Source organism: Euprymna scolopes, chromosome 2 (assembly GCF_053919585.1).
Source record: "Euprymna scolopes isolate OS-2025 chromosome 2, ASM5391958v1, whole genome shotgun sequence".
In the NCBI taxonomy this organism is placed as follows: Eukaryota; Metazoa; Mollusca; class Cephalopoda; order Sepiida; family Sepiolidae; genus Euprymna; species Euprymna scolopes.
Genome location: NC_136483.1, coordinates 160988279 through 161004337, shown reverse-complemented (window position 1 = coordinate 161004337; position 16059 = coordinate 160988279). Strand labels below are relative to the sequence as shown.

At 34.7% G+C, this 16059-nt stretch overlaps 1 protein-coding gene across 1 annotated transcript in view; it reads left to right on the top strand.

Annotated features, from left to right (window-relative positions):
* The window catches only part of LOC145297864 (uncharacterized), a 307728-nt gene that overhangs the window by 217373 nt on the left and 74296 nt on the right, over window positions 1–16059 (top strand). Inside the window, exons 18-19 of the mRNA XM_080144191.1 lie at window positions 9947–10162; window positions 12792–12878. Of these exons, the coding sequence (XP_080000317.1) occupies window positions 9947–10162; window positions 12792–12878 (303 nt within the window). The remainder of the gene's footprint in view (window positions 1–9946; window positions 10163–12791; window positions 12879–16059) is intronic.

The window sequence follows — 16059 nt, the reverse complement described above, 5'->3', positions numbered from 1 at the left end:
GTCAAAAAACAAATATATAACAAATAAATATTATCAAAGGCAAGATAAGTTACTTTTCTACCAAACTGGATACATCTTTTTGTTTTTATTCAATGTAACATGTTTATTCAGCTCGAAAAACATGCAGTGTTTACCGATGTATTGGAAAATTCAAAATGGCGCCCGACACTCTCTTTAACATGGTAAGTTTGGGAAAAGGTAGCACTATCAGAATTTTTGTAGGAATTTTTGACACCCCTAACACGAAACTGCGAATACAATATAAAAATCTCGTAATTTCTCTGTTAAAAGTGGGTTATTTATTTTCTTTATGGATTATACTTCCAAAATAAACTATTACAGTTGTTTTAAAAGTAATAAAAATATTTTTATTTTTTTTTTAAACAGTAATGAATTTTCCGAACTCAATATTTTTCAATTTTTAAACTCAATATTTTTAAATTTTTAAATTTTAAAAATCTATCAAAATTTTTCTATTGATTCTATTTTTACGATATTTTCAGGGTCAATGTGAAATTTTATGTTCTTTCCAATAAACCGAATATAATATTTTAGACAAACGTTTTTTTTTTTATTCACGGTTCCCCCCCCCCCCAAGTGTCTATTACAAAGAAAATACTTAATTTAGTCCCGGATAAGTACATAATTATTTACTCACAAATTGAAGAGAAAAGGTCAATACATAATATATTCAAATTTAAAAAAAAACGGACATCGTGTTCTTGTAGAATTTTACCTGTAAAGTTTGAAGTTTAAAACCTTTTTTTAAACCACGTTATTTGTTTTTTCTTTTTTCTTTTTTTTTTTTTTAATGGAACCTTGGTCCTTGCTCCTTTAATTGAAAAAAAAATTAGGGCTTGAATTGCATTTTTCGAGGAGTTATAAGCTTGGAAAGATGGGGTGGAATTATTCGCTATTTTCACAAAAAATTCTGATACTGCTAGAAAAGGTGTTATAAATAATAAACTAGATAAAATACTATTTAAAAAAAACACCGAATATATGTCAACTTATGTCACGGTAACATATAATGAGCGAATTTCTAACAGTATTTTGTCTATAACCTGCTTATTTAATGTGGAAAATACTAACGGTACAACTGAGAGAACAAATTTACCATTCCCTTAAGAATCGTGAACTATCTTCCAAAGAACAGAAAAGATACCAGAAACGAAAAAGAGGAACACATAATCTACTATAAATAGATAAAAAAAAATCCTGAAGGAGGTAAAGAGTAGAAAAAGAACATAGAAAATAGAATGCCGTAGAATGTACAAAATACCAGATAAGATTATCAATTTAATTGAAAATGCAACGAAAACATGAAGACTTGAATTGACAGTTAATGGACAATACATAACAGATTAAAATACAAAGAGGTATCTTCCCAGGAGATTCCCTATCACAATTACTCTTTATCATGGCTATGATGCCCTTAACAATACATTAAGAAAGTATTAAGATACAAGTTCACATAAAGATGAAAAGAATGAACCACCTGTAGACGATTTGAAACTTTTTGCAAGAACTACAAAGGAACTAGAAACACTAATAAACACAACCAGAATCTTCAGCCAGGATATCCGACTAGAATTCAGTATGGAAAAGTGTACACTGCTAGTTATAAGAAGGGGAAAACTGGAGACAACCGAAGGCATGGAAGCAAGCAGAGAGGAAGGCACTAGGTGAACATATAACAAGAACTACAAAGGAACTAGAGGCACTAATGAACAAGAAAACTGAAACGAAATACCTCAGAAGAACAAGGAAACTCCTTGAAACTAAAATATATAGTAGAAACCTAATAAGAAGTATAAACACATGAACAGTATCACTAATAACATACTCCGGACCGTTTATAAGTTGGGCCAAAGAAGAACTGAGACATCTCGACCAGAAGACCAGGAAACTTATGACGATGCACAAGGCACTACACTCCAAGGATGATGCCGACTGACTCTAAGTGAAAAGAAAAGATGGAGGAAGAGGACTGTGTGAATGACACGAAAAAAATTTTTTTTAAATATATAATGCAGAACATTGAAAGAATAATTACTGCAGTAAGAGATACTGAATAAATGAAGAAAACAGAGAGACAAGGGATAAGACAAGAAAAGAAAAATGGGAAGAGAAACAGCTAGACGGACAATTTATAAGTATGACAAAAGATGAGACTTAAACATGGCTACAAAAAGGAAGCTTAAATAGAGAAACTGAATCCCTAATAACAGCCGCACAAGGTAACTTGATTAGAATTGACCACATCAAAGCAAGGATTAACAAGTCACAAGAAAGCAGTAAATGCATACTCTATGGATGAAGAGACGAAACAATAAACCACATAATAAGTAAATGCAGCATGCTAGTGCAAAAAATATCCAAATAGACATGATCAAGTGGGGAAGGCAGTACATTGGAAATTATGCAAATAATTGCATCGTGGACACCCAGATAAATGTTGCAAACACAAACTGGTGGCAGTATTTGGAAATGGAAGTCACAAAATCCTATGGAATATGCATATACAAACAGATAAACCCATCTAAGCAAGAAGACCAGATGTCATAATAGTTAACAAGAAGAAAAATTCTTGCCAGATTGTAGATTTTGCCATCCCAGCAGACCACAGAGTGAAGATCATGGAGACAGAGAAACGGAGCAAATAAACGAAATTGACCAAAGAGATCAAAGAGATATGGAAGATGAAGAAAATAAAGATAACACCACTAATAATAGGAGCACTAGGAACCATACCAAAAAACTTTGAGAAAAGAATGGAAGAGATTGGAATCAGAGAGATAGCTGAGAAGATACAATGGATAATAATAATGAAAACTGCTGAAATATTAAGGAAAACCCTTGAATGCAGAGACCACCCCACATGAACTACAGGCACGCGTTGGACATAGGGAAACTGCTACAGATGTAAAACACAAAGAAACACTACAAAGAAACACTACATGGAATCAAGAAAACTGAAACAGTATAATAGTAACCCCCCCACCACCACCACCAAAAATATTAGAACTGCCTCTATGCTCTATGTTTAAAAAGAATGCATCTGCTATAACATCCGATCCCAAGAAATACCAACAGAAACTAAACAGCCGGCCAGAAATTAAACAGTTGCCACCATTACACAGAGAAACAGCTACTTCAATTGCTTTAAACATAATAAATGTTTTGAAACTGAAGTAGAAAGCAATCACTGCAAAAGAATTATGGAAAATTGCGAGAGAGTCATAGGCTCATTCCATCAAGTCTAAAAAAGAAGAACAGAGGCTCCCATGAGTTTTGACAAATAACAAACAAGGTTCTGAACAAATGCACATCTTCTATCCTGACCATTATCAATGAACCCGGGGTGGTTTCGTCAGCACCTAACAAAGCCAAACTCTTTGTATCGAACTCAACCCTATGTGATTTGGGCCACCTACCTCCTGAATTTCTTCAAAACACCAAAATTAATCTAAGTGACATTCACATATTTGTTCACACGCATGATGCTAGCAAAGATGCTAGAACCTTGATGCTAGCAAAGAAATTGGTCCTAACAGTATTCCAGTTATAGTACTCAAAAAACTGCAACCGGAACTAGCACCCGTTCTTGCAAAGTTGTTCAATCGATTCCTAAAGGTGAACTGCTTCCCAATACCTTGGAAAACCTTGTTAACCTGCCAAGCATTTAAAAGCACTAGAAATCGGTCTTCTGCATCTCAGCACAGACTAATTAGTCTTCTGTGCATCATGAGTGAAGTATTTGAATCCGTGCTAAACAGAGAAATTGTCAACCACCTCAGCAAAAACAACCTACTCAGTGACAAGCAATATGGTTTCCATCCAGCAAGATCTACAGCTGATGTACTGACTGAAATTTCACATAGGATCAATGAATCTATCAAATCTATCTAAAGAACAGTATTCAACATATCAAAGGCATTTGATAGGGTTTAGCATAAAGGTCTACTTCACAAGATATCCAGCTATGGAATATCTGGAAATGTCTACTTAACAATAAAATTCTTTCTCTCTGATAAGTTTATGCAAGTAATTGTTGGCAGAAATCTGAAGCTCAAAGTATCACTGCTGGTGTGTCCCAAGGATTCATCCTGAGACCAACTTTCTTCCTTATCTTCATCAATGATCTCTCAAATTACATTGTAAGTTCATTCGTTGACATATGCATAGATGGAAGTACCATCCATGGTAACATTTCAAAGATTACCAATGATCAAGATCTCTTTGAGTCTCTCTCTTCCAATCTTGAACACATGGTGGAAATGGGGCAAAAAGTGGCTGGTTAATTTTAACGCATCAAAAACCAAGCTCATCTTTTCACTACCAATGCTCTGATCCTCACTTGGCCCCAATTAATATGAATGGCTCGCATCACAAAGAAGATACCTTCTTTAACAAGTTTCTGGGACTGACTTTCATCCCTGACCTGAAATGGAAAAATGATTGCGTCATTCTACCATTTCAGAAAGTATTTCACTCCTGACACAATCCTATACCTAGCTAAATATGCCCTAAAATGAAGTACTGTTGCAAGATCTGCGCAGAAACTGCTCAGAACACCCTATCCTATCTTGATAGAGTTCAGAATCGGCTTCAAAGTCTGGTGTGTGGTGCCTGCTTCTCCTCTCTGCTACCTCTTTTCCACAGAAGAGACATTGCAAGCCTGTATTTCCTTTATCATTATTTTCATGGCAAGCGCTCATCTAGGCTTCAGTTTATGGCCCTCCTCAAAGCACTCGTCAAGCACGATCAACAATTTCCCCATCTCTCTATCTGTACCTAAATTTAGACAAAGATTCCATGAACTAACCTCCTAGAACTGCCTGCCTGTGGAACTCAGCTTTGTTGTCATGCTTTCCAGTTGACTACACCATGGTTATCTTCAAATCCAATGTAAATAAGTTTTTGATGTCTGGTCCCCTTAAATAATAAAATTCTATCCAACTTCCACCACAATCGATCACTAAGCTGTTATCTTAGTGTCCACCACACACGCATTAACCACTATTATCGAGTGGCCTTTGGGCCTTGATAAGCAGCTCCTCCCTTGTAATAAGACAAAAAGTGGTTAACAATATGAACTGAAAACTTGGGCATGCCAAGTTTGAATCTGGTTTATTTCACAGTAGCACTTTCATCAAACCCAGACTTGACCTTGTGTCTAACCTGGAGAGGAGTTAAATAAAATAGCATCATAAGGTTTTCGAGGTTCACTTGATAAGAGAATAATGTGAAACAGCAAACCAGAAGATGGTGACAGCAAAGGAACCTGATCCAGTTTTATAAGGAAGGTGAATGCTCTGAGAGGAAAAGTAAAACAATTTCCCAAAATGAATCACCATCATCATCATCATCATCATCATCATCATCATCATCATCATCATATGAATCTGAAGATTATATTGTTGGCATTGGTTTCCCTGATATTTATCTTGGCAGAATTATTTCTAGAAAGATATCAGGGACCACGTGAAGGTTGCCAACATCCTAATTAAAAATGATTTTTGTGAAACGAACTGGATACGAACTTAGGACACCCAGGTTGTTAGTTCATGTCGTCAACCACTGACCCCCCCCCCCTACTGAATCTACTGAATAGGGCTGATGACTTGAGAGTGTTATTAACACTATTACTATTTCTAGTGCACTCTATCCAAACAGATGAGCGTATTGACATTACAAAACGACATGAAACACTTTTCAAACTGTAATCAATGATGCCTATTTTTAAGGCCAGGAAACTCTTACTTGAGAGAAGAGTAGAGAAGAGGAGTACAATCGAAAAAAAAAAAAAACGTATGTGTCGTTGCATACAGACTGCATGAAAAATGTTTTGACAAGCTTATATGTCTAACCTTTATTCTTTATCTGAGATGGGACATGTACATCAAATCCATTACCAAGGTTGCTGGAAAAATGGTGGGATCGTTCTACCGCTCCAGTAGATATCTCATTGCTGATGCAGTTCTCTACCTGTATAAGAGCCAAGTATCTCCAGGGATGGAGTACTGTTACTACATCTGGGCAGGAGCTACTGGAAGCAGCTTATCCTGCCTTGACAGAGTTCAAAATAGACTTCATAGCCTAGTGGGGGATGTCCTTTTCTCTTCCCTGCAACCTCTTTCCCATAGAAGAGACGTTGCAAGCCTGTCTCTGCTTTATCGTTATTTTCATGGCAAATAACGATAAATCGGAGAAACTAATGCCAACAATAGAATCTTCGGATTCATACGATGGTAGTGGATCTAAGCTCCAATCTCTGGTCCCCCCTGTCCTGACTTTCACGAAAAACGTTCATCTAGCTGAAACCACTATAGATAATTTCCCTCACTTTTTATTTGTGTCTAAACCAAAATGTAGATTCCATGAACAAAGTTTCTTTCATAGAACTGCGCACCTGTGGAACTCTGTTCTGATTTTTTGCCTTCCAACTGACTATAATATGGTTGTCTTCAAGTCCAACGTAAACAAATTCTGTGCTTTATCATTATTTTCATGGCAAATAACAATAAATCGGGGAAACTAATGCCAATAATAAAATCTTCGGATTCATACGATGATGATGGATCTGAGCTCCAATCTCTGGTACCCCCTGTTCTGACTTTCACAAAAAACCACTATAGATAATTTCCCCCACTCTTTATTTGTGCCTAAACCTAAATGTAGATTCCATGAACAAAGCTTCTTTCTTATAACTACACACCTGTGGAACTCTGTTCCATTTTCCTGCTTTCCAACTGACTACAATGTGGTTGCCTTCAAGTCCAACGTGAACAAATTCTTGATGAGCCATCCTCTTAAGTAATCCAATTCACCAAATTTCCACTACTAACGATTTCTACGACATGTTCCCTTTGACTAATGTATACTCATTAACTCTTATCCTCGAGTGGCCTCTGGGCCTTGATAAGTCGTGACTCCTTTGTGAAAAAAAAAGAGATGGATGATGATCAAAGGTTCTAAAACACATGATACCAAACCTCAATGGACGCCACGAGGCGTATCCATCTTCTTTTAATGCAGTTTGTATGCAATTACGTTTTTTTTTTTTGTGCTCCTCTTCTCTGCTCTTCTTCCAAGATAGCTTTAACTATTACGAGGATACTCTTCTTCAAGTTTAATCATAGATATGCCTTGTGACATCTATTGAGGTCTGATAGCATGAGTTTTTAGAACGCTTGGTCATTTCCCGGCCTTAAAAACAGGCATCAGTGGTCACAGTTTGAAAAGCGTTTAATGTCATCTTCCATCTTCAGCTCAAGCTTGGTTTGGTCAAAAGACAAAATCAATCAATTCTGATCAATTTTTTCTGATTATCATGACATCAAATCACGAATTTTAGCGATGTGTAATGTTATCAATTGCCAAATGTAAACATGTTTTGTTATGGATCTTTAAAATTTCGTCCAAAGAAATACCTAAGTATTATATACTAGCAGGGAGACCCGACGTTGCCTGGGATTGAATGATGATCAACGAAAGTTTCACACTCCCATATTTTTATTGTCATCGAAATTGGTGAACATTGTCCATTTTCAATCAAATCGATTGGTTGCCTGCTCAAGTTGGGGATCCATCATGGCGCACCAGGAGAAAGGTCACATGCCTCTTGCAGTGACTTAGCCTACAATACATTATAGTCTATATTGCTCTGTAGAGAACCTACTGTTGATTTTATAAAATTATTTTTTTATATATAATGGCTTGCATTAAAGTTTAAAATGCAAAATTCAAGTATCATGCTTCAATTGAGCTCTAAATAGAAACATTCATTTTGAATCTACTGTTGATTTTGTATGCCTGGCCTCTATGCTTGTGCGGTGATAATAACTTGAATTTAAGTTTAAAATGAAAAAGTCAAGTATCATAGTGAAAATGTGCTTTAAACAGAAACATTCATTTCAAACGTACCCCAGTTATATCAAAGAATCCGCTGTTGATTTTATATGAAACCTTTCTGATTGTGTAATAATAAAACTTCTCAAATGCACTTGTGATGTTAGGCTGTATAAGATGTTAACTTTGGTAAAAATCGCCTGTTCCTTCTTTCATCGGTTTTTTTAAATTACATTTTCACCTCAAGCAAGGCACAGTGCCACTTTGATTTTTGGAGACTACTATCAAGGACATGAGTTGCAGAGATACTATATAGGGAGTTGAGCAGCAAGATGTCTGTTCACATTACACTTGAACTTATGCATGCCAGTACAGTTGGGGAAGCAGGAAACTGGAAGGGAATTCCAAAGTCTAACAGTTCTGGTGAAGAAACTATTAGAGTAGAAGGCTTTCTTACACCTAGGGATTTCTACTGTGAAGGGGTGGAATTTTGTTGCTTGTCGTGTTTGTTGGGGGTATTTACGTCGGATTATTTCAATTATCAATTATCAATACTTATCGAAGACATTCTGATACAAAACCTCTCTAAGAACACTGCCAGGCACATAAAGTTCATTCGTATGAAATTTCATAAAAACTTGACCCAGCCATTTTCGAGTCTATAAGGAACTCTCTCTCTCTCTCTCACACACACACACACACACACACACACACACACACGCGCGCGCGCGCGCACACACACACACACACGAATAGGCTCCTATATGGTTGACTATTTTAAAAAACTGATTACATATAATGATAGAAGATGTATCGAGACACAGGAACGGGTATGTTTGATCGGGCAGAACAGTGGTTCATTAAAATTGTGGGGTCTGCATTCGCGCCTGGTCCACAAAGTATGGAAATAAAAAATTTAAAAATTAAAAAACAAACGTTTACAAGTGTTTTTGATATAGATGTACGTAATAATACTTTGATAAGTATGTTTTAACTTAAATAGGGATGATATAATAAAATTGTGGGGTCTGCGTTCGCGCCTGGCCTCCATAGAATGGAAATAGGCACAAACTTTAATAAAGACTTTTCATATCTATCTGCGTAAGTATACTTTGATAATTATGTTTCAGTTTGAAGAAATATTGCATAATAAAATTATAGGGTGTTCATTCATGCCTGAGCTCCATAGAATGGAAATATGTCACAAAGTTTAACAAGGTTTTTTAATATAGATCCAGAGAATATTGTGATAAGTGTTTCAGTTTGAATAGGTATGGTATAATAAATTATGGGGTTTATCTATTTTATTTTTACTTTCATCATATTTTGCTTTGATTTTGATGCCCCCAAATTCGAAGCTATCTCTTTATAACCCTTCCTTTTCATAACCTATCATACTTTCATAAATAATAGTCCACTTTCTTTAGGCTGGTTTTGAATCCAGTCAACGACGGGTAATTTTGCTAGTATATATATATATATATATATATATATATATATATATATATATATATATATATATAAGTGGGTTGAGCTCCGTTATAGGAACATTGATTAAATCTGAGTAGAACAAAAATGCGTATTATTTATATATTTAGGTGCACCGCCATCTTCAGAATTTTGTTTGGTTTTGTTTTGTTTTTTTCTTCTTCTTTTTTCTTGCCATGTTGTTAGTTGGAGAAAGAAGAACCAGTCTCTCCGGAACGGTGCATATGGCTACGCGAGAATTACATAAGTGGTTTGAGTTCTGTTATGGGACCGTTGATTAAATTTGAATAAAACAAAATGCGTATCATGTACGCTTAGGAAGCCAAATCACAACGCAAAAAATAATCCATATTTTACTTGTTTGAAATTTATATATTTCAGTGCATCACTATCTTCAGAATTTTATTTTGTTTTGTTGTTGTTGTTGTTGTTGTTGTTTTTCTTCTTCTTTTTCTTCATAATGATACCCATTTTCTTTATATATATATATATATATATATATATATATATATATATGTGTGTGTGTATGTGTGAATAAATAAAATTAATAGCTGTTCATAAATATGATATAATCAATTTTTTCTTTAATGTTTTCTTTTTCTAGGAGACTAATGAGAATGTAGACAATCCTAACATAAATGAAGAGTCGACATCTATTGTAAGAAAAAATTCAGATTTGCAACATACAAATAAAGAAGAACATGCGCATAACATTCAACTGGAAAGCAAACAGTCAATGCCAACAACTAAAGAGATTGATTATTCGATTGCAAATTCTTCGAATATTGATTCACTGCGACCTAAAACAGGAAACTTGAAAGTAAGTAATTTCAACTTGCTAGAATTATGGGCACTCCAATCCAAAATTCTAGTACATATTAAATATTCTTTTTTGTAACGCTAATACGTGCTTAAAGCAAAATAAATTGTTTTTGTATTATTGAAATAATTATTGAAATAATTAGTGAAATAATTAGTGAAATAATTATTTTAATAATTATTGAAATAATTATTGAAATAATTATTGAAATAATTACCAACACTATTGATAACATTTACCCATTCATTTATTTAGTTTTAATCATCGCTTATGTTTGAATTGATGTTTTGAAACATGACGTAAATCGAAAAATCTATGACGTCACGGCTATGTTTTAAGCTCTATTCAAGCGGTGTCCTGCCTGGTACAGGTCTTGACGACTATGGCTCTCCATCCATTTCTCTGCCTCGAAGCATTCATTTATTCAGCGTTGCTCATCATTCTTGACGTTGCTCAGGTGTTCAAACTGTCAACGTATGTTTCTCACTGTCGTCCTCTGCTTCTTCTACCCACGATCTTTTCTGTTGTTCTTTGCTGGTTGTCGAAGAGTAGTTTGATGACGATCAGGTGCTAACTCTATCATGGTAATCCTTACCGAGTGAGATGTTCTGATTCAGAACCCTGTTCACTACTGTTTCTCAACTAAAGAGTTTGATGTGTCGTCATAGCTCTATTTATAAGAATATCAAAATAGGTCATTTAGTAAAACCTAAAACTTAAGGTTTTGGTTTCGATTTCTGGTCACGGTATCTGCTTTATTTGTGGAGAATCGATTATTTTACTATTAGTGCAATATTTTACATTTCTAACGGGAGTTAAGATCTCTGATATTTCGAAGTGAGGCAAATTCCAAAATGATTTATTACGTTTTAAAAAAATAGTGACTGACAGACAGACAAACAATCTTTATTTATTCTTTATTTATATAAGATATATCAAATCTTTATTTGTATAAGATATATAAAATTATTATTTATCTTTATTTGTATAAGATATATAAAATTATTATTTATCTTTATTTGTATAAGATATATAAAATTATTATTTATCTTTATTTGTATAAGATATATAAAATTATTATTTATCTTTATTTGTATAAGATATATAAAATTATTATTTATCTTTATTTGTATAAGATATATAAAATTAACTGATGTGGACTTTTTGTTTTGCTTTAAACTTAAGTAGCAATATATCTGACTGAAGATCTCAAGATTCTGGTTTCGATTCCCAGTCATGGCACCCACTTTATTTGTTGGGAATTTTTAATTACAACACCACATTTTGAATTTATTACACACGTTATATTTAAAAAAAAAAAAAAAAAAAAAAAAAAAAAGGAAAAAAAGAGAAAAACTGGTATATTGCGAGAACTGATCTCAGAATATGTGGACTTTTAACGTTCCATAGTTTTCTCATATTCTGAGTTCGTTTCGGTAGAGTGTAGAAATAGGGAGCCTTATCTTTTTGTGCTGTTTATGCTGGTATGAACCCTTGCATGTGTTCTGCCCTGTTGTGCTGAAGGTGGAGATAGCAGTAGATGTGTTCACTTGGTGGAGGACCACAACAAAAGAAAAGAGAACGTTGTAAAAAAAAAAGCGCTCATGTCATGTTTTTGTTTTTTTTTACATAGGCGTTACCACTTATCAAGGCCGATAGGCCACTCAAGGATAAGGGTTAAAGAGTGTACAGTAATCAAAAGGACAATATAGTAATCGATAGTAATGGAAGTGCCGTAAATTTGTTACCTTAAGTGGAACGGCTCATCAGAAACTTGTTCACGTTGGACTTGAAGACAACCATATTATAGACAGCTGGAAAGCAGGAAAACGGAAGACAATTCCACAGGCGTGCAGTTCTAAGAAAGAAGCTTTGATCATGGAATCTATGTTTAGGTTTAGGCACAGATAAAGAGTGGGGAAAATTATTGATAATGTTTTCAGCTAGTCGAGTGTTTCTTGTGAAAGTTTGGCGAGGGGGGACCATAGATTGAAGCTCAGTCGAACACTTTCCATGAAAATAACAATAAAGCAGAGACAAACTCGCAACATCTCTTCTGTGAGATAGAGGTTGCAGCAAAGAGAAAAGGACATCTCCCACCAGGCCACGAAGTCTATTTTGAACCCTATCAAGGCAGGACAAGTCTTTTCTAGCAGCTCCTGCCCATATGTGGCAACAGTATTCCATCCTTGGGCGTATCTGGCTCTTATATAGATAGAGAATTGCATCAGCAGTGAGATATCTGGCTATGGAGGTTTTAAAAGGTAGCCTGTTATTGGATGTTTTTTCATCTAATCATAAGATGCATAGCAAACGACACCATTAATAGTTCCAATAATTTATTCGATTACTTCGAGTGCATGTTTATATTGTTGTATATAGTCCGAAATAATTTGACAAAATGCAATTGAAGGCGGTCCAAGTTTACATCTGCCAAAACGTTAAGAGAATAACTTCTCAGATGAGAACAGTAGTTTGAATACAAAAAAAAAAAATAATACAAATTATCAATCCTCATCTAAAATAAATACATTCCTAAACAAATATTTGTACATGAAAGTCATAAACAATTATTGATTCATATTCATTTATCGATTGTTTCTTCTTCTTCTTCTTTTTTTTCTTCTAGATTATAGAGCCTATAAACACACCTGATGCAAAACCGAAATCATCAATTACTTCAGCTGCTGACATATGTACATTTGAAAGAAATGAGGTAAATATCTCAGACAATAGTTGGCTCAAATACCCCCTCCCCCTCACTCTGTCTCGTCTTAGAGTGTAGCATTTTCTCTTCTGAAAATGTCTCATATATCACCACACTGAATAATATGCCAATATATATATATATATATATATATATATATATATATATAGTCATCCACATACAGTACTGTTTCGCTGTTTCACAGCTCATCAGTGCAGCTAGACAGGCAACTGCTTCAAGCCAGGATCGAAACCCGACTGCCCAAATGACAGTCTCACCATTACGCTATATGGCTGCTGCTGTGAGGGTAATGAATTAACGATGTTTTGCCATCGTCCACATGCCTCTGCTCGATTTGTTTACACAAAGAGCGTCGCTTAATATGCTAATGGCAGTTTGTATATCACTATATATATATATATATATATATATATATATATATATATATATATATATATATATATATATATTATTATTATTATTATTATTATTAGTAGTAGTAGTAGTAGTAGTAGTAGTAGTAGTAGTATTTTTTAACCAACATTTTAATATATCAAAATTCCGGTAATGTTCATATACCAAGTGCTTCCCAACACCCTGGAAAACCTCATCAGTATGCCCTGTATTTAAGAATTCAGGTGATAAGTCCTCTCCCTCTCAGTACAGACCAATAAGTCTCCTGTGTGTTATGAGTAAGTTGCTGGAATCCATATTAAATAAAGAAGTAGTCAACCACCTCAGCAGAAATAACCTTCTTAGTGACATGCAATATGGTTTCCATTCTGCTAGATGTGCTAACGGTTATTTCTCATAGGATTAGTGAATCTCTCGACAAAGACTTCCTTTCTAGGGCAATTGCTCTTGAGATATCAAAGGCCTTCGATAAGGTATGGCATAAGGGCCTACTTCACAAGATTTCCAGCTACAGTATAACTGGAAATGTTTTCTCAATTATTAAATCATTTCTCTCTGATAGGCTCATAAGAGTAGTGGTTGATGGGCAGAAATCAGAGGCCCAGAGTATTAATGCTGAAGTCCCTCAGGGGTCAATCCTGGACCCAACTATCTTCCTGATCTACATCAATGATCTCCCAAAACACATACTTAAATCATTCGTCGACATCTATGCTGATGACACGACCATCTATGGCAACACATCAAAGGCTGTAAATGACAAAGTTCTCTCTGATTCTCTCTCCTCTGATCTTGAGCGCGTGGTACAGTGGAGGAAGAGGTGGCTGGTTATTTTTGATGCATCTAAAACCAAGCTCCTATCTTTACATCATCGCTCCTATCTTTACATCATCAATGCTCTGATCCCCATCTGGCATCAATTGTAATGGATGGCTCTCGTTTTGAGAAGGGTCCCTGTTTTGACAAGCTTCTGGGTTTGACCTTTACTCCTGATCTGAAATGGAACATGTACATCAAGTCGGTTGCCCAGGTCACTGGGAAAATGGTGGGATCCTTCTACCACTCCAGAAGATATCTCACTACTGATGCAATTCTCTATCTATATAAAAGCCAAGTATGTCCAAGGATGGAGTACTGCTGCCACATCTGGACTGGAGCTGCTAAAAACAGCCTATCCTGCCTTGACAGAGTACAAAATAGACTTCATGGCTTAGTAGGGCTGCCCTTTTCTCTTCCCTGCAACCTCTCTCCCACAGAAGAGACGTTGCGAGCCTGTCTTTGTTTAATCATTATTTCTATGGCAAGTGCTCGTCTGAGCTCCAATCTGTGTTCACCCCTCGCCAATCTTTCATGAAAAACATCCGTCTAGCTGAAATCACTGGCAATAGCTTTCCCCACTCTTTATCTGTGCCTACATCAAAACGTAGATTCCATGAACAAAGCTTCTTTCTCAGAAGTGCATGCCTGTGGAACTCTCTTCTGTTTACCTGTTTCCCACCTGACTACAACTTGGATGTGTTCAAGTCCAACATAAACAAATTCATGATGAATCGCCCCCTTAAGTAAGACACTTTATCAAATCTCCAATACTAACGATTACTACGATATTATCCCATTGATTACTGTACATGCAATAACCCTTATCCCCGAGTGGCTTCCGGACCTTGAGAAGTGGTGACCTCCATGTAAAAAAAAAAAGTCCAAATTGGGTTTATGATAGGGGCTGTAAGTTTCAATATTAAGATTTATGTATATATATATATATATATATATATATATATATATATATATATATATATATATATATATATATGTGTGTGTGTGTGTGTGTGGAAATATTTACTAATATTTCCTTTTTATATATACCAATCCTTATTAAAGAAGCTCAATGATGTAATTACAGAGCATATAATGAATGAGAAAAGTCTATATTCCAAATTTCATGATGTTGACCATCTTACAATTTATTTCTTTAATTCAGTTGACACTTACAATTCTTGACAGTATCTGTTTCGTAGCACAAAATCAATCACTTAATTATTGTATCAATCAATGAATCTATTTCGTCCTTAACTCATCAGAAGAAATGACAGCAATCAATCCACCAAAAGGAAGTAAAATGCATTTGGACATGATTAAAAGATCCGAAAATTGGAAGAGAAGTTGCAAATACCTTATATTTTTCTTTCATTACGCCATTTTGAATTTTAGAATATATATATATATATATATATATATATATATATATATATATATATATATATATATAAATTGTAAATGTCAACTGAATTAAAGGAATAAATTATAAGATGGTCAACATCATGAACTTTGGAATATAGTCTTCTGTCATTTATTCACTATATTGCTCTGTAATTACATTGAGCTTCTTAAATAAGGATTCGTATATATTATAAGAAAATATATTTCCACAGATATATATATATATATATATATATATATATACATATATATATATATATATATATATATATATATATATATATATATATATATATGCAAGTTTGATTGAATAGAAGTGAAAGCTTCTGTTTATTCCCTTTGTGATCACTTCTTTTTCACTGATGGACCAGAAATTTGAAGATGTGTTCCAGTGTGCTAAGGAATTCACTTATGTCGTCCTTAGGATCGTGATAATGATGAATTTATTGTGAAAATTCAATTAAAAGACGTCATAAAGCATTTTAAGATCCCCCGCCCTACCGATCCTGATTAATGGTAAGTTAATACACTCATGTATAATGCTTCGAGGATGGAG